The sequence below is a fragment of the Myodes glareolus genome, chromosome 8 (assembly GCF_982192425.1).
Source record: "Myodes glareolus chromosome 8, mMyoGla1.1, whole genome shotgun sequence".
NCBI classification, from domain to species: Eukaryota; Metazoa; Chordata; class Mammalia; order Rodentia; family Cricetidae; genus Myodes; species Myodes glareolus.
In genome coordinates this window covers 67,116,519-67,139,249 of record NC_142033.1, presented here as the reverse complement: position 1 = coordinate 67,139,249, position 22,731 = coordinate 67,116,519, and the positions used below count along the sequence as shown (strand labels likewise).

General features: G+C 47.0%; 1 protein-coding gene across 6 annotated transcripts in view; it reads right to left on the bottom strand.

Annotated features, from left to right (window-relative positions):
* Clnk (cytokine dependent hematopoietic cell linker) overlaps nt 1–22,731 on the bottom strand; it is a 229,445-nt gene that overhangs the window by 73,383 nt on the left and 133,331 nt on the right. For 3 of the 6 annotated variants that reach the window (XM_085691946.2, XM_048414952.3, XM_048414951.3), the window contains exons 3-4: nt 15,704–15,775; nt 6,036–6,064 (exon numbers count right to left, since the gene is read on the bottom strand). In XM_085691946.2, coding sequence (XP_085548072.2) covers nt 6,036–6,064; nt 15,704–15,775 — 101 coding nt within the window. The remainder of the gene's footprint in view (nt 1–6,035; nt 6,065–15,703; nt 15,776–22,731) is intronic. The other 3 variants (XM_085691947.2, XM_048414954.3, XM_048414953.3) reach the window with 1 other exon arrangement.

Sequence of the window (22,731 nt, the reverse complement as noted above, 5' to 3'; positions counted from 1 at the left end):
AGTATTGACTGATGCTGTGGTGTAGACCCTGGAGTGCCTATGGTTCTAGTGAGGGGTGATACAATCTTCCTGAGACATCATCCCTGCCATGTCCTTCTCACCCATCATCCTTGTCATGATGGTCCTTCTCATCCATCACCCCTTTTCACCACAGGTCTAGAGCAACAGAGACAACTGACCATGTATTGAAATCTCTGAAACCATGACCCTGAACAAATCTTTCTCCTCTTATGTTAATCGTCTCAGGTATTTTTTTCACAGTGGTGAAAAACTAACATACCTGGCCTTATAGAAGAGCGGAAAACAGAGAAAGTAAGTTCCTTAATAATCTTCCATATCAACTCCCAAATGGTGAGGTGCGTCATGAGGATCTGGGGAGTCACTCATCACCCACAGACCCTGATTGGCTCCAGGGAACACCTGGCTTCTGTGTGTTGTTCAAGGGAGATGTCTTTTTTTTTTTTTTTACAAAGAACATTTCTTTGTAAGTTACTCTTAAGAGAGATGTGAAGATGGACTTATGTGATATAAAGCTTAGCTCTCTGGGGCCAATAGACAGCAAAGACTCCAGCCCTACAGCCATCAATGTCCTTGACTGTCCTCTTGCTTCCAGAAGCAGAGCCAAGGATGATGACACCACATGGCCAACATCTTTCAGGGTCAGGTCCCCTGCTCATGGCACCTGACTCCTCTCACCTGCTTAAACAATGAGATATGAGAGGAGAGAAAGGAGGTGAGGTTGAGCAAAGGTGGGGCCCTCCATAAATTCGAGGAGTTTTATCTACTTTTTATATAAGTTTCTATTCAATTTGAACTTCGAGAATCAGAGATGGAGAAGTTATTGTCTTTTCATAACGTCAGACGGTCCTTCAAGCCGGACACAGAGACTGAGACCCTAGGAGCACGGGTCTCCAGTGTGCATGACTGGCTCATCTTGTAAGTTTTCCTGGTGGGTTTCCACGGAGATAGCTACTTTTGAGGATATCACGAGCAGGTCACAGGACAAGGATATGCTTGTGTTACGTGAGAAGGCAAATACAACGGGAGACCCATGGAGTTTTAGAGCTGTTCCTTCCCTCAGGAAGCAGGGCCAGTTACCAGGTCTCAGGAAGGTTCTCGGTACAAAACCAGCTTCCATTTTCATTTCTGTTACAGGAGCCTCAGGGGAATGGAGCAGAGACGGAGGTGTCCTGCTTCGGCTTGACTCCAGAGCCACAGACTACTAGTTAGACATCACCAAATACATACTGAAAACTGAAGGCTCAGAGGTTGCCTGTTGTCAGTCTCTGGATGTGCCACAGCAAAGACATCTGGGCATTCTCCTGGATCCATGCACCACTCGAGGTCTGTTGGGTTTCTGGCCAAGCAGTGCTGTCTGTGACCACAAGTCCAAGTTCTGGTCCGTGGAATCTAGGCAGAGAATCAACTCACAGCTGCCAGGATCCTTTCCTTAGTCGTGACTCACTTGACTGTCTTCCTCCTGCTGTGTGGTGCACAGGCGTCATTACCGTGGGCTATGAGATTGAGGCCAACACAATCGAGGGAGCAATAAGACAGGGAAAATGTTTGGGTATTCGAGGATCTCTCAGAAGCCAAGAAGCTACAGGCCTTAGGCAGGTTATTTCTAGATTTGCCTTATGTAAGAAAAAAAAATATATAGCAAGTATTTCTCCTGGTTGAGCCTCCGTGAAGTCTTTACTTGCCTTGCAGCCTTTAACGTTTCTGCTCCTTGGAGACGGGAGCTTTGGAGCTTGCCAGACACAGCAACGTCACTAACCAAAGCTGGGAGAGAGGCAAACACATTTCTTAGAGACTAACAGGATGTTCTAGGTTCAAATCCTGGCCTATCACTTTCTGACCTCATGGGCTCAGGCAAATGCCCTCAGTTAGAACCTTAGCTAATGGATGTTACTCTTTGGAAGGGTTCGGCAGGATGTATCCTAAATAGCCGCTGAGGAATTTCTGTCTGCGTTTTCAAGGTAGAAATCACAGCTTCCAGGGAGTGTGTGATTTCTTGGCTCAGTGCCCTCGAACAATGTGTAATGTGTTTGTCTTTTCACAGCTTCATAGCCCTGCCTTTTTTTGCTCAGTCCAAGCCTACAGCTCTGCCTTCAGCTCCAGCGTGGGAGCTCGCTCCCTCCAGTGCTTATTTGAAAGTTAGGTGTGGCTTTTCTAGTGTTCGGTTCCACTGACATCCAAATGCTGATCTTCCACGGAAATTCCTCAAGCAAGGTCCTCCTCAGCTGGGATGCTCAGGGACCTAGCAGCTGCTAACATCTGGTGATCCCTTTTTTAACGGACGAAGGACCAAGGCCAAAGTTGTCTGCTTCACAGCATATTACAGTGGATTTGAGCTCGACTCTACTGCCTTATTGCCAGTGTATCTAATTTCTCTTGGGCCCAGTTATTCTTATTTATATATGAGAATAATAAAGCCAGCCCGACAGGTAAGCCAGACAAGGTTATAGGATGTCTGGCACACACTAGGGAAAGGCAAGGAGAGAGGCCTGTGACTTTCTGGGGCTCCCAGTTTCGGTTGCTGACGCACAGCTCCTCGCCTTGATGCCATGAGCTGTCAATTCCGTCTCAGACAGTGAGAGGCAACGCTCAGGAGGAGCTAGAGCACAGGCCTAAAGCCCTCACCCAGTGACCCCTGGAAAGTCACCCCCTTTTCTAGGTTTCCATCTCTTCCTCTGTGATGCACATGCTCAGTGGGTCTGTCAGACTTCAATGTTTCACTACTCCGTTATTACGGCTGCCACATTAGGAACCGGGGGTAAACGGGCTGGCTGGATGACAGCTGAGGCAAGAGGTGGCGAAGGAGAGGCAGCCCCTCCTCCATTCCTCAGAGCTCAGCAGAAACCCCAGACTAACACAGTGGTTGTCTAGACCACCAGCAGAAGCCTCCAGGTGGGGATGGTCTGGATACTTGGAGCTCTCTTTATTTGTCTCAGCAAGAGACTCTCTAAAGAACATTCTGGAACTACCTGCATTGGAATTATCTTCTTAAAAAGAATGCTTCCTTGGCTTCAGCAAAGGTCAGCCAAAGGGTAAGCCCTGGGGTAGGCTGTAAATTTTGTGGGCTTCTACTGCAGTTTGAAGGCAATTGTTAGTCCTTGGGTTTGCCAGTATCGGGGTGATCCAAAACTGCGGCGTGCTTCCAATAGTGCGGTGAGCGTTTCGCTCCAGTTCAGCTGTCCGCTTTGCTTTGTCCCTGTCTGAAGCCTTGGGAAGAATCAGCCTCTTGTTCATTTAGTTCAGTTAGTGCAATGGCAAGAATTAGCCAGCAGGGGTCGCTGGAGGCCCACATATTTTGTACCAGCTTGGTTTGCCTGCTAGTCTTAAAATCTTTATTACTTTTTCTTTTTAAAGTGTGTGTGTGTGTGTAACAACTTTTAATACCTGTTACCTTAGGAAACTAGAAGGAAAAATTCCAAATGCTTCTGGAGAAATGAAATTTCTTGTCTCTTTAATAGAATTAGCTAATTTCTTATGCCCCTCTTCGCCCCAACCTATGAGGACACACTTTCTAAATAAGGCAGTCAGTTGTCTGAGAGTCTATTCCTTAGGCATCAGAAGTAGGTAACTCACAAGTTCATATTGTTGGATAATATAGCACCATGCATGCCTCTGGAGGAGACAGCTACGTTGGCCCATTGATTACATTCCAGAAAGTGTCTGTCTTTTCCAGGCCTGGAGGATTTGTGAAACATTCATTTTTTGATAGATTATTTCCACTATATAAAAGTGTGTGTTTCTGCGGAAGAAATTATAAGATACAGATATGCAAAAGAGGAGCAATGTTGATTCACTGACACAACTAATATAAATATTTGATTGCAGACAACCCTTCACTGAGACGCACAAATACAATTAGAGAGATTCATACAGACTCCCACACTGACAAGCACAGATAGACATACCCACATAGACTTACAGATACACACACACACACACACACACCACACACACACACACACACACACACGCGCGCGCGCACACGGCAGGGGGAGGGGGAGAGGAGACAGATACAAATAAACATACAGAGAAACAGAGATACAAAGAGACACAAGAGATACAACACAGCTGTATATTAATTTATCTTCTCTTATTACGCACATAGTGTGACACACACACACAAACACACACACACACACACACACACACACACCGCAAGATGTGCGTCAATACACCTGTGTGTATTGTGCCCCGTGTTTTCTTGCCTGCACTTTCACAACAAGCAGTCAACAGTTTCATGGGCCTGAGCAAGCTCCCCATTCCTCTCTGCTAAAGTGGCCTCAAGGCATTCTGTCTCCCGGATGACCCACCACCTTTGCCATAAATCCGTTGGTGAAAAATCGCCCACACCAGAAAGAACCTAGGAGTGTGTTACTATCCTGAGATGGCCCCTCTCTGATGTCAACCTTCACACATGTCCTCAGTGACATCAAGTCTGTTAGGGTTCCGTCGGCCTTGGACGGCCTTGGAGTGGTCTGTGATAGGCATGTTGTGATTTTGTACAGTTTTGGCAGGGTGTAGATGCACCTGTGTCTTGGCAGGCCTGGACATTTTAAACCAGAGTTGGTTTTTTAAAACTCTTTCTTTCCCTTGTATTTCTAGAAGGTTCTCAATGAGATGGACTATTCACCTTCCGTTCACCTTCCGTTCTTCTCTGCTTCTAGCCCAAGATGGAGAAGGTAATACGACTGTCTACACTGACAGGCTGTTTAACTCCCATGGTTTCCAAATAACCACATAATGAATGCATTCCCCCCCCCCCACCCCCCCAGCTTTATTGTCCTGGACAAAGTCCCTTGGAGTGTTTCAATCTCCTCCAGGATTCCAGTGGGGGCTGGGAGAAGATGAGAGGGTGCAGAGTAGAGAGTATATTTGAGACCACAGGTTGGAGGCATCCACCTTGGAGAACTCAGGCCTGGAGGGGAACTTACGGGGGGGGGGCGCGATTGAGGGGAGGTGGGTGAGCACTGAGTATCCGCTACTGTTCAGCCTCACACTTCACTTTGGGGCCGTGCTGTGGCTTTTATTCTACTCTATGGCAGCCTGTGTTAAGTCGAGTGCAGGGTGCACACTAGAAGCTGCCCTACAGGGAACCTCTCCATGCTGGGCACCGAACTCTCCAAGATTCCTGCACTTCTTTGCACACTGCTTCTAGCCCGCTGCTCATTGTCTCTCTTGCTTGGATCCTCACAATCAAGTCCTATTTTCTAGTGGGGTTCTACAGAACCTTCCAATTTTCTGCCATACACACACACACACACACACACACATACACACACACACACACACACACACACACACACACACACACACACACGCACTAGAAACCTACCATAGAAAGTTTAGTGAACTGGGCACTAGCGAATTGTTTAGGTCTCTACCCATTTCACAGAAGGAGGAACTCGGGCTCACAGTGCAGCTCTCTGCCCAAGGCTGCACAACTAACGAGGGGGGCCCCAGGATCCCCACATATCTGCAGAGTTGTGGGCCTGGCAGGCTAATCGGCTGTGCTCTGGGGCAGCTGGAGGGAAGGGGTGCAGAAGCTGGGTGCATGATACTGGGTGATGGAAACACAGCATTCCTGGATGAATCCACCTTCTGAAATCTAGGCTAATGACTTGCCTTAATCCAGAGCTACACTGGGAACGATGCTCTGGATGTCTGAGGCTAGACCACAAGAAGGCTCTTGTCCTGGTTCCCCAAGTTGCTCTTTTGTGAGCTTTCCTTCCTGGAATGCATTCTCTCTTAAAACCCTGCTATCTGTTTTTGACAAGCCCAGCCCATGTCAAGGGGTCTAGACTTCCAGATGTCCAGGTCCAAACATCAGCCACCCGCGTGAAGGACCCCTGCTGTCTGAGTGTTCTCCACTGAGGCCCTGGCATCAGGGCTGTGCAGAGAGAGGCAGTCATTGCTCCTTCACATGTGCAACAAAGAAAAAATGCCAGAAAGGAATAGAAAGGAAAGTCCAATAGGCCAGGCTAGCTCATCACTTAGAGGACACAGAACCCATGACTCACCTTTGGTACTGCTGAGGCGCAGCCATGACCTAGGGCAGAAAAGAGAACAATCGTGAGTGTCAGCTACTGAATTCCTCACTGTCTCCACAGTAGAGGGCACTCCCAAGATGCATTTCACCATTCATCCTGTGAATACTGCACGTGCATAGTCATATCTGTGCAGATGCACAGGTGTGAGTGTCCATGCATATATAACTTCACGTGCGTATGGATGTGTGCACATGGGTAAGCATGCATGTCGAGGTCAAAGGACAGCTCAGTTTGCTCTTCAGGTGTGGTCCACCTTGACATTTCAAGACAGGGTCTGTCACTGGGCTAGAGCACACCATGGATGCTGGGCTGGTTAGTGAGCCCCGGGGGTTGTCTTGTTTCCACCTCCCCAGTGCTCTATCTATCTATCTTTATGTGGGATGGAACTCAAGTCCTATCCTTGCAAAGTAAGTTCTTTACCTTCTGAGCAATTACCCACCAAGCCCTAGCCTGTGGAATACAAACAGGAAGCAGATCCTTTGTGCTTGTATGACTGCAGGCTTGAAGTAATGCTTTGTTAGCAGCAATATAGGAGATAGAACATAGACAACAAGAGTCATCACTGTGTTCGTATGTGTATGTGTGTGCAATGAGGACGCATGCACGCATTAAAAATCAAAACAACGTATCATCATGTACGTGTGTGCATGCACTCGCATATATGTGAGTGCGTGCGCGCATGTATGTGTGTGCGTGGTTGTTCTCGTGTCATGGCACACATGTGGAGGTCAGAAGACAGCTCTTTGGGCTTGGTTCTCTGCTCCCACCCTGCTGAGGCAAGGCCTCTCATTTCTGTACTTCATATTCCATGACAGCTCATCCTGTGAGCTGCCAGGCAATGCCCCTGTTTCCACCTCTCATCTCACTCCCCTTAGGAGGGCTGCGATTATAGATGCCTGTCCCAGCACTAGGCTTTTTTGGTGGCTTACAGACACGGACCCCAAGTCGTTGGGATTGCATCGGCGCTCTTACCCGCTGAACAGTCTTGCAGGCCCACAGGCCCACGTTAAGATACATAGGTGTTTAAACGTCTTTGTATCAGCGTGTGGGGGATGTCACTGTGACACTTCATTATGCAGTGTCTTTGAAAAACACATTTGGGGGCTGTGTGGCACTTTTGGAGCAGATTTAGGCTCTTGCTAATTTTGATGACTGTAAACAAGATTGCAAAACCCATCCATTCTAGCATCTTAGTGCCATCTCTGAATATCTTCACGGACAGACAATAATCTCGGCAAAGGGAAGCGCCGAGTAGTGCGGGCATCCGCAGGCCCTGGTGGCGCCTTTCTCTGATGCTTTCTGGATGCGTTGTATTGATTCCTATTAACATACATTCTTAGCCACTGGACGGGAAGCGGCCACCCACTGTGTCTCCCCACTGGGATCCTCCTTCCAACTCTGCTTTATCTACTTGACACTCGATCCTCAGGGCACCTGTTTCACTTCTGAGACAGCTAAGGAGTTTGAATCATTACACGCATTTCCTCCTTGGTAAATCCCGTGTGCGTGTCACTGTTCATGTTCTGACGAAAAGTTCTTGGCATAGTCACAAATGTCACCCTTGGACAGCGTCCCCTTGGGAGCAACCTTTCCCTAGATTTGGGCTCTGGTCTGAAAAGCCCCAGGGCAATGGAAAGCTCCAAAGACTGCTGCTTCCGCAAGCTGACTTGTTTGTGCATTTAATAACCCCTGCCTCTCTACGCACACCTTTCCTCCGAGGCGCTCGAAGTGCGTCACAGCTGCAACTAATTGAGCATCGCAACACACACTGCGTGTAAATATTTATGAGGCCTGTCTGGTGGCTGGGACACTGGGCACACAATAGTTAAGCAACGAAGCATCAGTAACCAGGAGACCAGAGCTCAAGAGTCCAGATTCCTGCCTTTTCTGATGCCATCCCTTCCCTAACTTCATCGTCCAAATGACCTTGGGGAACTGTTGTCTTCCCACACAAGGAGCAGGGCACAGGGCTGTGCAAACAGCCCGATCCAGCCAGTCACTGGGAGGCAGGGGAATTACCTCAAGCTCTGCTTTCTCTCCAGCCTGCTCTCCCTACCCAGGCCGATGGGGTGTGGTGAGTCTCACTTGGGAGCCACAGTGCATCTGCAGCCTGGAGCCCTGTGGTTAGCAGCTGGTACCCTTTCAAGTTGCCTGAGCTCCAGCAGAAACTAATAGTACATTACGTGGTGAGAAGCAAATCCTACCGGGGAGAGGGTGTGTGAGCACTCTTCTGTCACCCTGGACACATGGTCTCCATGACATCCTGGCCTTTCATTAGGCCTCACAAGGCCCCCAGACGTGCAACTTACGACGTGTGCAATAGGACAAGATCCTGAGACTGTACAGTGAGCTCATTATGAATGAGCAAGTATCCCAGGGACTCCACATAGGGATTCCAAAGTGGGTCAGATGTAGGTGTGCACCTTGGTCTTCTGACCCCCACGAGAAGTTTCTGCGGGTCCTAGGGAGGACTCTGACTTTTGATTTCACTGACTTGCCCCCCCCCCCCAGTCCTTTAGAATGCAACACTGGAGATCACATAGTCTGATTTGCTAGTTGGACAGGAAAGCTGAGGCCTGGACTGGGGTAGGGATTTCCCTCTCCTCAGACCCTTGGCGGAGGCCCTTTGGCACACAGTGAGTTGAACAAAAGATGATAAAAAAAAACCCCATTGAACACAGGTCTGGGCACTGACCTGGCTCCACTCTTTCCAGCAGAGTTTGACCTATTTACATTTACCTACTCAATTTCTGTGCCCTGCAAAAGCAATGTTTTATTTTACATTTATGGATTGATTATTTAACAGATTTTTTTTTTTTTTTTTTGAGACAAGGTCTCTCCATGGCCCAGGCTGGCCTTGCTTTGAACTCTGTACAATCCTCCTGTTTTCGCTTCCCGGGTACCGGCATTAGAGCTATGTGACAGCCCGGCTCCTACTTTTATTTTTGACTTACAGAAAGCCATAGATGTCACTGTATAGATGCCGCGAAGAGACAGATACTCTCCAGCATCGCTGTTACCCTGACACGGAGTGGAAGGGAGGCTGCCAGGGACAGGAGAAGGATGGGGCATTCAAGGGCACAGTGTTTTGGCTTTTTACGAGAAAACAGGTCTTTGAGATGATCGAGTGGCCGCCGCGCGCCCATAGTTAACGGCACCGTGTGCACAGCTGGAGGTTCGGGAGCTGATCACACGTCATGTGTTTTTTATGCTATCCGCAAGTAATAGTAATACACAAGGGCAGAGGAGCTGTTTGTAGGCACCAGACCCCGGGTTCTGGCATCCGTTGTAGCCAACTGCATCTCTGTCTTCCCCTCTGCAGATGTAACTAAAACTTAACCGGCCTAGAGTGGCACAACAAGCGATTGCCAGAGTCAGGTTTCCCCTCTGAGTTCCTTGTTATTCACAAGCCTAGAGCAGCGGCACAGCTTGCAGAGGGCTGTGCATCTGGAAGCCTCCTCCCTATTGCCAAGGCTGTCTGAAGGTGGCTTCTTTGCTTCTCTCTGGGCGGGGCCCCGAAAGGATGGTCGGGTGTTCATATGTCATGTCCTCGGGGATTCTGCACCCTAGGGGCTTTCTGTGCGTCAATGCAGGCCTGTGAACTAGCCAAGGAAGCCTCAGCAAAGCAGGGAAGAGGGCTGTTATCCCAGCTGAGTCTGCTGCTATGATCCAGAGAGCTGGAGAAATGACTTGGGGGTGGGGAGGCTGGCACTGTTGCCCGGGATGGAGGAAGAGGGAGGCTGGGCACTGTGGGTTTGTCTAGATGGAGTGTGGACATCATCCTGACACTGGCAGCTGCCGAGCTCTCGGGAAAGGCTCCCGTGTTAACGCTCTTTGCAGCCTGACAGCCCATGGTGACGAATGAAAGCTGCCGCTAGCTGACTTCACGGGGATTTGATGTGCTCTGCCGGTGCTCCAGTGAGGCCGGCCTGTTAGCAAGCTGCCCCTTGCCAGGGAATCACAAGATGCATCCTGGCTTCCTTTTGTCGACAGCATCAATAACATAGTCATGTGCAAATGGGCCGCAGCTGGATAGAGCGCAAGATTGGCAGCATCCTCTGCCTTTAGACTCCAGGCTCCCTTCCACATCTGGGCCTGAAGGAAGCAGGGTTTCCTTCCTTGGCATTTCCGGTGGCTGTGGCTGTGGCAGGTGTCATCACCATGACAGACAGATCCACGAACTATAGACTGGTCAAGGTTGGCCCTCCCATGTCTGTGGTTTTCTGATATGCAATCTCACTGTAGATAGATTTTAAATCTGGAATTATTTTTGAAGTTTTAATTCTTTTAAATAATTTAATGCATTTAATGAGCTTTAATTTTTAAAGGATACTGAAACAAGCTCTCCCCTCCCCCACTTCTCCTGCTGCCTAGCGCACTGGATGTGATGATGTAGACAGTGTGTTGCTGTGTCCTTCCTATCCACGGGAACACAGTGTCGCTGGTGTGTTATCTGGGTCCCATCTTTATAGGACCCAGCCCTGCCTCCAGGGTCGAGCTCCTGAACAGAGACTAATAACTCATCATCCCCCGGAATTTGGCAGCAAACCCAGGGACATGATCCATGTGATCTGACGTCACCAGGCCTCTTCATTTCCCAAGCTTCCAAGTGTGACCGACTGGAACTTTACAACTTATCCAAGCACTATTCACGAAACTGGAAGGTTACTCCAGAATAAAATTCTGTAGCTTTTGAAAGACAATTGATATATTTAGGAGTTACTCAACTCATTTTAAATGCAGAGAGACGTGAAGGAGAACATGGGTTTCTAAGTTTGGTACCTCCCCCTCTTCACTTGAATAACTGCAGTAGGAACCGAGCATGTTACAAAAAGGATCTCACACAAACCTTGCACTGGGGAACAGTATCTTTGTCCCCACACCTGGGCTCTTATAGAACGCTGTGTCAAATGGGGCAGTAAAGATATTTGCAATTCCTTTTATTTCACTGGTGGATGACTGGGTAGTTTTCCTGGGAGTCAAAGGTACGATGCTTCACACACCCAGCCTGGTGATTCTCCATTCAGAGGAAAAGTTCCCACTGGAGAACTTTGGGGGGCTAAGGTTTGGACACACACAGCGTGCTCTGCGGGTAGAGAACCTGAAGGGCTCAGTTAGCAGGCTGGTGTGACTAGAAAATTGTGTGGCTGAGGTTTGGACACACGCAGTGTGCTCTGCGGGTAGAGAACCTGCAAGGTTCCGCTAGCAGGCTGGCGTGACTTGAGGTATAGCAGAGCATTGGGCATGACGAAGACGTGCAGAACTGTGTCTCAGGAAGGTAATAAAGGAACACACAGGATTGGTTGAAAAGGGGCCAACTGGGCTTTCCAGCAACGTGTCGGGGGAGCATGTGAGTGTCTTCCTTATTTGCCAAGTGACCACAAAATCTCCTTTATTGCTTGTACATATACCTTACCCTTATTTGATTGAATTCAACCACACATCCGGACTAGATCCCATCTTGAATTCTCAGACTAACTACAGTGGACCCTAAAAGGAGATGGGCACTTCATATGGTGCCTGGAGCTTGGCACGTATGCACCAGCATGTTGGTGAATGAGCAAGAGGAAGGAGATGGGTGAGAGAATGCATCCAACATGCACATGTTCAGGGAAGTACGGATCATGAACACCTCATGAGATGTAGGCCTAGGGATGCTTTGCAGGCCATATCCTACCCTAACAAGGCCAATTGAGTATCCAAACATAGCAGGACCCTTCCTTACAAAAAGCATCTGAATTCTTTTGGAAGGGGAGGTCTCTATTTTCACTGGAATAGAGACTGGGGAAGTCTTTCCATCTCCTGATACTTGGAAGCCGATTTAAATTCGTTCATGTTGAAATCATCTCAGTTTCCTATTTAATAAAATCTTAAAGACTTCCCCGGTGAGTTTCCAGAACCTTCCTCTCTTATACGGAACAACTGTACGTCTCTGTGGTTATTTTGATACATTCACACACTCAACACTACTCGATTCCAGAATCTTTCATCTGGTCCATTGGTGAACATAGTTTGGGGCAAATGCCTAGAGAAGTCCCCGTGTTCGGGACCACACATACCTCCGTGAGCTTTCCTTCCCCTAGGAAGCATCTGGACAACCCCTCCTCCAGGTCTTGGGCAACTTCTTCCTCTAGCCATGCCTCTCTGAGGGGCTGGAAAGCTACATGGGGTTAGTCACACGCTCATTCTACTGATGAACTTCTGAGGACAGAGCATGTCCTCGAGGGTGACAGTCCTCTTCAGGTAAGCAGAGAATGTCTGTAGCAAAGGCTGAAAGCTGAAGATGAAGCTAATCACCTGGATGGATACCACAGCAGGCGAGTCAGACCACCAGGATGGCTTGTCACACCCACTATAGCTGGGACATTGTTTCGGTGAACTGAAGAGCTAGGAATCCTTGTCACCTCTCTTTGGCCCTCCCTGCTTGGCCTCTGCCTTCCATTCCCACATTCCTCCCTGCCATTTGTGTTCCCAAGTCAGAGTTCCTTTTGCCACCCATTTAAGCATCCAGTAGATACTTGACACTGTAGAAAACTCTGGGCACAGTGACGCCTCCAACACCCTGGGTTATCAGCACTATTAAGCCGCCATGGGTCTTGGCTTTATCTACATTTCCTTTGTCCCTTTCCTCAGATGTTTATCTGGCAACAACAACTAAGAGCCTGTTGTGGCCCTGAGAAAAGCTAGCCGACCCCAGTGGGGGTTTGCATATTCTGAGAGTGTACTGGATGTACAGTGAAGGTTTTGCTAGCGAGAGCTCTTGCCTGATGTCTGTACAGTGGAGTGGTGGCAGTGATGAGCCCTGGGATCTCTCAGTGCTATGACATCCTCGAGCAGCTGTGTAGCACAAGAGAAAGCCAGAGTCTGGGGGAGCAGACCCACAACAGTGCTAGCCGGCTCCCATTCCTACATGGTCTCAGGGGCCCAGCAGAGGGCATCCTAGTGCATAGAATAGAAGTGGCTCCTGTTTCCTACGGGTGAGGACTGCCCCTTCTAGGCACTGGGAGTCAGCCATTTGCACCTTGTCCCCTGGAGAACTATTGCTACAAGATTGGGGTAGGAAAGGGGGATGCAAATGTGGAAAATGAAGCAGGGATTGGATATTGGGCCTGCTTCTTGTTGGAGTCTGGATGTGGTTAGACCTTTGGTTGACCAACAGATCCTAAGTCCCTGAGCCCCCATAGGGTCTGCTTCTCTCCTGCCATGTAATAAAGATATCTATTTCAGATCAAACTTGTGAATGTTGTATTTACACACATTCTTGGGATATCTGGTGCGTGCTAGTGCCAGATACTGATGGAGTGTGGCACTCACCAGTGTTTCTGCATCTGTGTTCATAGGAAATTACACACAAGAGAAAGGGTTGTTGTCAATGTAGCCAGGTAAATACTTGGAAAGGTTGCAGGGCTCTCTTACCTTAGCACTGTGGGTAGACAATGTACCTTAGCAAGACCTTGAAGAAGGGTGGAGAGTTAATGCCCATGCTCAACGACGTGCAAGCAGCAAGAGGTGAGCACCAGGGCTGTTTTCTATCTTATTAATACAGATGGCTCTGCCGTTTATCATGTTACAACTAGCTGGGTAGCCTCAGGGAGGATTTTTCAGTCTTCTCACCCTTGAATGGCAGACTGAGAAGATGATTGGCAGAGCTCAGAGCTACTTAATAAGTGCTTTAGGTGCAACCTAGCGTTTATTGAATACCCCCTGACTATTACTTATTGAGAATCTGCTACGATCCAGGAATAGTACAGAGACCATGGATTCACTCTCCAAATATCACAAAGTCTTGAGTGAAAGGGATTCATCCACAAAGGAGAATCAACTTTTCCCAGATAACATTTCGAAAGTCCACAGCTGGAGACAGCTGCTGGAAGCCGCAGCATCAGTTAGCAAGTTGGCTGAGATTTCAGCTCAGGCCCGGACGACTCTATATGCACGGTGACCCTGCCCATCGGCAGCTTCCCCTCTCCTCCCCTGCTCAATGCCAGTGATTGCCGTTTTATGGGAAATGAACATGTTGGTTTAACAGATACTAAAGTAAGAGAGTGGACCAAAATATGTCATTTTCAGACATTTTAATTTGATTTATATATCTCAAAAACTAATTTATATTCATATAATGCTTTCATTATAAAATATGCAGTGATACAGAGATTTGTGTGAATATGAGAATTTTAAAAAATTGGTTTATAAATGGCCTGGAACAGGTTGCGGAAGCATCATCAGTTGCTCTTTTTAATATATCTTGAGCGTGCTATGACACATCCTGAAATAATTTGCTTCTGAAAAAAAAAAGAAAAAAAACAACACTCCTCTCCTCTGTCTTTTCCCCCCAAAATGTAACTGTAAATATTACTTTGATGTATGTAATCGCTTCAACGCTCTCTCTTGGAAGGAAGGCTTCTAACCCTTCCATTTCTCAGCTCTTGCTTTTGTCAAGAAATAGGAAAAACAGACTTCAAATGCATTATTCAAATGTGCGTAATATAAACATTAAAGAAGTCTGAGCACAGCTACAAATTTCCCTTTTCTTAAAATGTTTGTGAAAAACAACTTGTCTATTCTGTCTTGAGGACATTTGTTCACTGTACAGAGGAAGTTCATGTGCTTCAGGGTGCCTTAGGGTCTCAGAGCTGCGGCAGGGTGGCACATGGTTGGACCTGGAGGGCACAGGGATTGACTTGAACTAGGTGAGGGGTGCCAACACTTGATAGATAAGGAGACCTGGCATGCTGCTCGGCAGAGAGACCACCTCTGGAGGACCTAGGTGCTGGTGGGCAGAGAGACCACCTCTGGAGGACTTGGGTACTGCTGGGCAGAGAGACCACCTCTGGCGGACTTGGGTGAATTACGTGTTCCAAGCACCAGGTTTCAGTGTTAGAGTCCACAACCCATTATTTCAGTCACTTGAGGGCAGAGGGACAGCATGACCCCTTGTTGCAGTCACTCAGGGGCAGAGGGACAGATGATCCCTAAAGTGTCTCTCTTGGGCTGTCTAGAGACTTGGGTGGACTGTAGAAGAACCCCGGCCAGCAAAGTTGTGGAGACCAGGGCCCCATCAGCCAAGGTGTGTGTCACATACTAGTTGTCTGGTCAGCCTACTTCAAATCCTTTCTTCACCTTTGTGAAGCAAGCCAATGAGAAGAACATTGTAATGTGTGTGTGCATGAGACTGTGTGTGTGTGTGTGTGAGTCTGTGTGTATTTGAGTCTCTCTCTCTCTCTGTGAGTATGTGGGTATATGAGTCAGTGTGTATGTGTGTGTGTATGTGTGAATCTGTGCATATGTGTGTGTGCATTAGTCTCTGTGTTTATGAGTCTCTCTCTGTGAGTATGTGTATGTATTTATGAGTCTGTGTGTATTTGAGTAGCTCTGTGTGTGTGTGTGTGTGTGTGTGTATGAGTCTGTGTGTATGAGTCTGTGTATTTGAGTCTCTCTCTGTGAGTATATGTGTATAAGTCTTTCTGTGTGAGTATGTATGTATGTGTGAGTTTCTCTTTGTGTGGCACTGTGTGTGAATGTGTGTCTCTGTGTTATTTCGTATGTGTGTCTATCTCTGTGTATGTTTGATGGTCAGTTCACCTGTCACAGAACTAAAACTTCCGCTTCTCTAATAATAAATAAGTAAACGTTCTGACCTATTTTTCAGCAGAGAGAAGTTCTGGAATCTCAAATCACTGAATCCTTCTTTTGTTGTCCTTTTATTGCCCCTGGGATGAGAAAAAATAGATTATAGCTGGGAAACAGCAAGGAGCTGGAGGAAAGAATTAATGAAGTGCATTCATTCATAGAAACAGCCCCCTCCCCACACTCTCAGTCGGATTTGAGTAATTAATGCCTCACATATCTTTCTGACGTTTTCTTTGCATTTCCATGGGGGCTAAAAGCACGTTTAAAGAAACTTAATTACTTCAAACTATTTAAGAGGACAGGATGTGGGATGGAGGAAGTGCCAGGTCAAGGCGAAGATGAGGCTGTCTTTCCCACATCAGTTGTCTTCCTTAAGCTTCATGAATCTCTCTGCTCATCCATAAAGAGAAGAGCATGGACCTCTGCTGCGAGCTTGACAGAAGGCTGCTAAGCTACTGTGGGGGCAGCGACTTGAGCCAGGCACAAGTCTAGCTGCTCCACTGTGTCAGATGAATTTGAGACAAGTCTAGCAAGCATCGTTCCGCGTAGAAAAGCAGACTGTTTGGCAAGCACAGCTCTGATTCAAGTAATGTTTAGGCACTCTGCTAAGACACTTTCCACAAAGAGATGAAATGATTTTAAATTGAGTTAATTTGTTAAAATTCATTAAATACATTTGCTATCACAAGCCATCATTGTTATGCATCCTTAGCTCATCTAATTAGTTGGGTTCATCATATTCTCTTTTCTTTGCAGACATTTCCTGGGCTTTATCAAATGCTTCCTGGGTTTTTTTTTTTTCTTGCACAATTGCTCCATGACAACTAGCTAGTTAGCCAGCCTAACTTCGCAACCCTCCTCTTCTCTCTGCCTGGGTTCACTTGTCCCTTGGACCTTGAACACCGTCTACTCCCTGCCAGGAGGCCTGTTCAGAGATGAGTCTTGTCTTCCCTCGTCAGCTTCTGCTTCCACAGTCAAGCATCCTGTCCCCACCCTGACCTTGCAGGCTTCCTCCTTCATGGTTCTGGGCTGAGTTTTTATTTCACGTTTCTATTTACTCATTTGTTTACTGTGTATGTATGTGTGTGTGTGTGAGAGAGAGAGCGTGCTTGTCCATATATGCACATGCAGAGGCCGGAGGTGGATGTCCATGTCTTATTTACTGTGTTCAAGCGCTCATCATGCACACAGCCTAAGCCCTGAGGTCAGGGGACAGCTGGAGGGGGTTGATATTCTCCTTCCACCGTAGCTTCTGGGGATGTCAGATTGGGCATCAAGCACTTACACCTGCTCAGCTATCTTGCTAGTCTCACTCAGCTCTTTTTGGGGCAGGGCAGGATCTCTCACTGCATGTGGGGTTCATTATTTCAGTTGTATTGGTGGGTCAATGAGTTCCAGAGATCCACCTTTTCCTGCCCCTCCCACTGATGAGGTTATGAATATGTGCAGCTATTCCCTGCTTTTATATGGCTTCTGGGGCCTCGGGTCCTCAATCTTTCCTGGCAAACAGGAAAAGTTTATTCATTGAGCCAGCTCCCCAGCCCCCTTTGTTTTAAGGTATAAAAGCTTGCTTGACAAAACCGTTGAGCTTCCATCTCCACCACTGCAGAGACGTGAAGATTTGTCTTCCTGGGCCTGGCTTTGCACCTGACCTACACTGGACCTATGTGGGCGTATGGGAATGCACAGAGGACTTTGGGCCTCTATGACAAACTTCAGGTTTGCCTGAGGTTCCCTCCTCAACTGGTATTTTGTGTGCAGAGCACAGGATACCACATGGTGAGTACGCTGTGCAGGGAGGGGATTGTTACTATGGAACTTGACCCTATAGTTCACGACTCTGAATTACCCATTTCATTTCTTCTCTATTGATTTAAAAATGATTGTATGATTACATTTTTCCTTGTATCTTTTTATTTCATCATTATTTTTCCTCCTGAGTTAAAACTGATTCATAAATCTAACCCACACATTGGTGTTTCTTCTAAGTTCTGATCATGAATGACCAACTGTTTTCTAGATCTTTCTATGAGTGTCCTCTGACAGACCCAGGCCTTCATCCTTGGGAGGCGCCACTCTGCGGAACTTAACTTTTAAATGAGTATCCTGGGCACTGAGCATGCGTGTCCCCTCCAGTCACTGCCATCTTGCAGACCTGTTACCAGATCCTAACACTTAGGTTCTCAATGGTCTTTTAACTCTGAACTCCATAATCCAGTCTCAGTGTTAATTCTACTTTTTGTATCCCCAGCTCAGCCTCTAGCATCTCCCCTCTCAACTCATCTCCCCCACATCTCTGCTCTCATCCCCACTCCCATCTTCATTCTCACCTCCCCTTGAATCTTCTTTCCTTGTCTCCTGGGCTCCACCCATCTTCAGAACCTCAACAAGAACACCATCATGTAACATGAGGGCTGGCTTGTTGGGGTTTCTGTCCCGCCCGGTACCCCACAGGCTGCAACTCCCAAAGAAAATCAACCACACAGAGATCTCTATAAGTTATAAAGCTGATTGGCCCATTAGGTCAGGCTTCTTATTAGTCCTTGTAACTTATATTAATCTATTATCATTATCTATGTTAGCCATATGGCTTGGTACCTCTTTCAGCTGTCAGCTCACATGTTGTTGCCTCTTCGGTGGTCTGTGCAGGAATGCAAGCTTCCTGCTTCCCAGAATACTCCCAGTCTCTTTGCTCCACCCTTACTTCCTGTCTGGCTTTCCCGCCTATACTGCCTGCCTGGCCAATCAGCGTTTTATTAAAATATGATTGACAGAATACAGACAATTCTCCCACACCACCATCACATACCCAGCTCATATACATTAAGAATCCTCCCCAGATCACTGTTTCTGCAGGATAAAATCCAAATCTTCATCCACAACTGTTGGAGAGAGGAGAGAACCACTTGTTCTTCCCAGCCACCTGGCTAGCTTAGCCCAGAAATAATCACACAGAAACTGTATTAATTAAATCACTGCTTGACCCATTAGTTCTAGCTTCTTATTGGCTAATCTCTTATATATTAATTTAACCCATCTCTAGTAATCTGTGTATCGTCACATGACAGTGACTTACCAGCTAAAGTTTCGACATGTCTGACTCTCACAGCGGTTCCATGGCATCCCTCTGACTCCGCTCTTCTTTTTCCCAGCATTCAACCTAGCTTTCCCTGCCTACATAAGTTCTGCCTTGTAATAGGTCCAAAGCAGTTTTTTTATTCATTAATGGTAATCACAGCACACAGAGGGGACTCCCACATCACACAACAGTCTGATTCCTGCCCCAGAGTCCTCAAATACCACTAATATCACTGTGTTCTCTAGCTATCCCTCTGCTAGGTTCCATTCAGTGGCCCATGAGCTGTTCCTTCTCACACTTTCACATTCTTGATTAGATCACTCAGTGTTCCCTCAGTATCTGGAAATACTTGCCACTCTTCTAGGCCAAGTTCAAATACACCTTCCTTGTGAGTTCCTCCAGCTATTTCTTCCTCTATGAGTTCCTTCCGCATTTATCTTTTGCCATTCATTTGTTTGTAAATTCATTCATTCATTTGTTCATTCCCTCAGCAAATAGCTATTGGACTTTATCGGTCCAAGGTAGTAACTGAAGAAGATAGCAGGGGCTTTCACTGTCGATGGAGAACAAGGCCTTCACTGACCAAACAACCCTATCAGAGCGACCTATGTATGTCTGTGGCTGCTCACTTTCTCACTGAGTAGGTCCTGGACTGAGGGTGTGGCATATCCTAGATATCTCTCCTACAGCACAGGCTGAGTTACCCCTGTCTGTACTTGGAAATGCTTGATTGATTGCCAATATATCCACAAATAACATATAAACCATCTGCCAGTGTTCATACACATTACTGAAGGATTTTGCTGCCCAGAGTCCTCTGTTTCTCCATGACTAGGAGACTGACTGGCCCCTGCACTGAACAGGGTGCCCTGTTTCACCCCTTCTCTGGGACATGAGCATGGTTCTGACTCTGACAATCCACACAACACTCTTTGCCTTGATTTTCATCAGTCCATTTAGGAAACTGAGGATTCTGGGAACTGTCTCAGCTTCTTTTTAGGTTCCTCAGGAACTCAGCTGGCTAGATGCACCCTCTGACCTCTGTGGAAAATCAGCTTTGATCTTAACGTTAAGAAGAGAACTGAACCGAAATATGGATGGATTTCAAGTTTATCGCAACTCGGCACCGTGTGGGCAGATTTCCGTCTTAGCTTTGTATGAAGGAGAGGAAACAGCAGGCTGAAAGAGTGGAGAGTTGGTTCTAGGGGAGCAAGCGGATTGGTGGCAGAGCAGGTACTACACGTCCAGTGAGTGGCCCATCTCTTGCCCAGGTGTCAGAGTGCTGTGGAGGGGCCAGGGCGAGCAGGCTAGCCCAGGCCAAAATCCAACAGCATATAGAAGAGGGACTGGGGGAGGGAGAGTGGAGAATGGGGAGGAGGAACCTTTTTGAAGGCGGAGAATAACAAACCTGGAAAACAAAAGGCTATCTTCCTGCTTGACAAGAAGTTAAAGTCTGTTTCATCTCAGAGAGCAGGGGTCATTAACAGGCTTCTTCCCTGCCCTGTCTCTTGCTGCCTTAAATCACTCCCCGGAGCTCAGATTTTAGACACATACACCAAACAAAACCAATGCCAACAAAAACAAAACAGCTATAAAAAGAGCATCTCAGCTATCGCTGAAAATGTGGATTTCAAAATTGTTTGCTTTGTATTCTGTGGAAATGTGACCTTGGACAGGTGTGGGCACTGGACCTGGGGGCGCTGGTGCTTTTTACAACAGTCGGAAGAGTAGACTTGCACCGAGTTAAAGCCTCAGTCATTTGGCTCCACCTGAACCCCACAGGAGTCATCCGGTGCACCCCACCTAAGTCGTAAAATAAATCACTCCTGCATTCTTAAGCTGCGGTCCATTGACTTGTCATTGTCTCTTTAAGCGTCCCCAGGGAAGGAACCCAGATGGGACTTTGCCTGCTCCAGAAAAATTGGAGCCAGTGGAGGGACTTGCAAGGAAACAGGCAGTTCATGGCATTCACCGCCCCTCTGTGGAAACTCCCCTGACTCCCACCCTCCCCAGCTCAGCTTCCCTTCAGGTTATCCGCGCTCACTCCAGATCCAGCACTGTCTGGCTAAGCTACCTTTGATTTCCTCTTCCCCCCTTGAGCCTTCCTCCTGCATCATTGTGCACTGGGGCCCATCTCATATTCCTTTATCACCTGTGGTGAATAGCTCCCATAGACGCACACATCTGAATGCTCAGTCACCAGGGAGTGGAACTCTTCGAAAGGATTAGAAGGTGTGGCCTTTCAGAGGAAGTGTGTCACTGGGATGGGTGAGTTTTAAGGTTCCAAAAGTCGACTCTGTCTGTCTGTCTGTCTGTCTGTCTGACTCTCTCTCTCTCTCTTTCTCTTTGCCTCTTTTTGCCTGCCTGTTCTTTCTCTCACTGGCAAGATCATTCCTTCACTGACTTTAGAGCCTACTTCTTCAGGATTGTAGTGTGTACTGAAGCCTGGCTTAGGCATTCAGCCTCATGGGTTGAACAACTACTGGATTCTTGGACCTTTTGTTGGTAAACAGCCATTTTGGAACAGCTGGCCCACAGCCTGTAACCATTTTATTAAACTCCCTTTCTCTCTCTCTCTCTATATCTATATATATACATATATACACATATATAATATATAGTATATATTATACACACACATATATACACATATGTGTGCCTTCCTGTCCATATATATATATATATATATATATGTATATATGTACATACATGTATCCATTCTATCTGTTCTGTTTCTTTATAGAATGCTGACAAACATGCAACCTTTCTTTATGTTTCATTCTTTCCTCATAGTCCCTTGGTGCGGGAGAATTGTCTGTATTCTGTCAATCATGTATTTTAATAAAACGCTGATTGACCAGGCAGGAAGTATAGGTGGGTCAACCAGACAGGAAGTAGAGGCGGGGCAATGAGAATAGGATAAGGCTAGGGAGGAGGAAACTCCCTTAGCCACTCCTTAGCCACTCCTGCGCAGACCACTGGAGAGGAAACATGTAAGCTGCCCAGCTGGAAAAGGTACTGAGCCATTATGGCTAACATAGATAATGATAATGGATTAATATAAGTTACAAGGACTAATAATAAGCCTGACCTATTGGGCCAATCAGTTTATAATCTTATGGAGTCTTATGTGTGATTTTCTTTGGGGTTTGCCGACTGTGGAGTACCGGGCGGGACAGATACCCCAACAAGCCGGCCCTCATGTTACAGTCCCTCGTTGTATCAGTCCTTGTTACCGTCAGATGGCTCTAGTAGAAGCCAGTTCTGTAGAGTGGATTTGGTAGGTGCCAATTGTCATGTGGGTGGCAGACACTGCAATGACAATGTTCTTGGGGCCTGGGTATATGAGTGAAAAAGGGCTATGTGAAGGTGTAATTAAACTAATGACCTTACTGTAGACTAAATGTGAAATTTCCCCGTTCAGCTCTCATGTCTGAATGCTTGGAGCACAACTGATAGGAGTGAGGGCATCTGGGACTCAGTGGGAAAAAGTGGGTAGTGGCAGACGGGTCTTGAGGTTACTTAGGCTCTTCCCATTCATTATCTCTTCTCTGTTTCCTAATGTCACCAGCTCCCCCATTCTTGGTCTTCCTTGCTTTCTCTGTCAGGCAGGCTTTCCCTTTAAACTCCATGGTGTTGGTTTGCCCCTTTGAGGTAAAAAGTTACCCTTTTGCATTAGCATAGTAGACTGTTCAACCAGGTATGAAGCGTGCTTATCAGTTACACAGATATGAGGCCACATTCCAGATCTCATACATAGTTTATTTAGTTATATGGCTGTTTCTATTTGTATTTCTTGCTTTTTTAGCTTCATGTCCTTATTATTTTATAAAGAAAAGAATATGTAATAAAGTATCTTTTATCTTGAGACCAAGAAACATCGAAGAAAGAGAAGACCTTTGGCCAATGTGGGCTTTTCCTGGTGTGAAACTGCGCTGTAGAATTGTTTTCATCTTC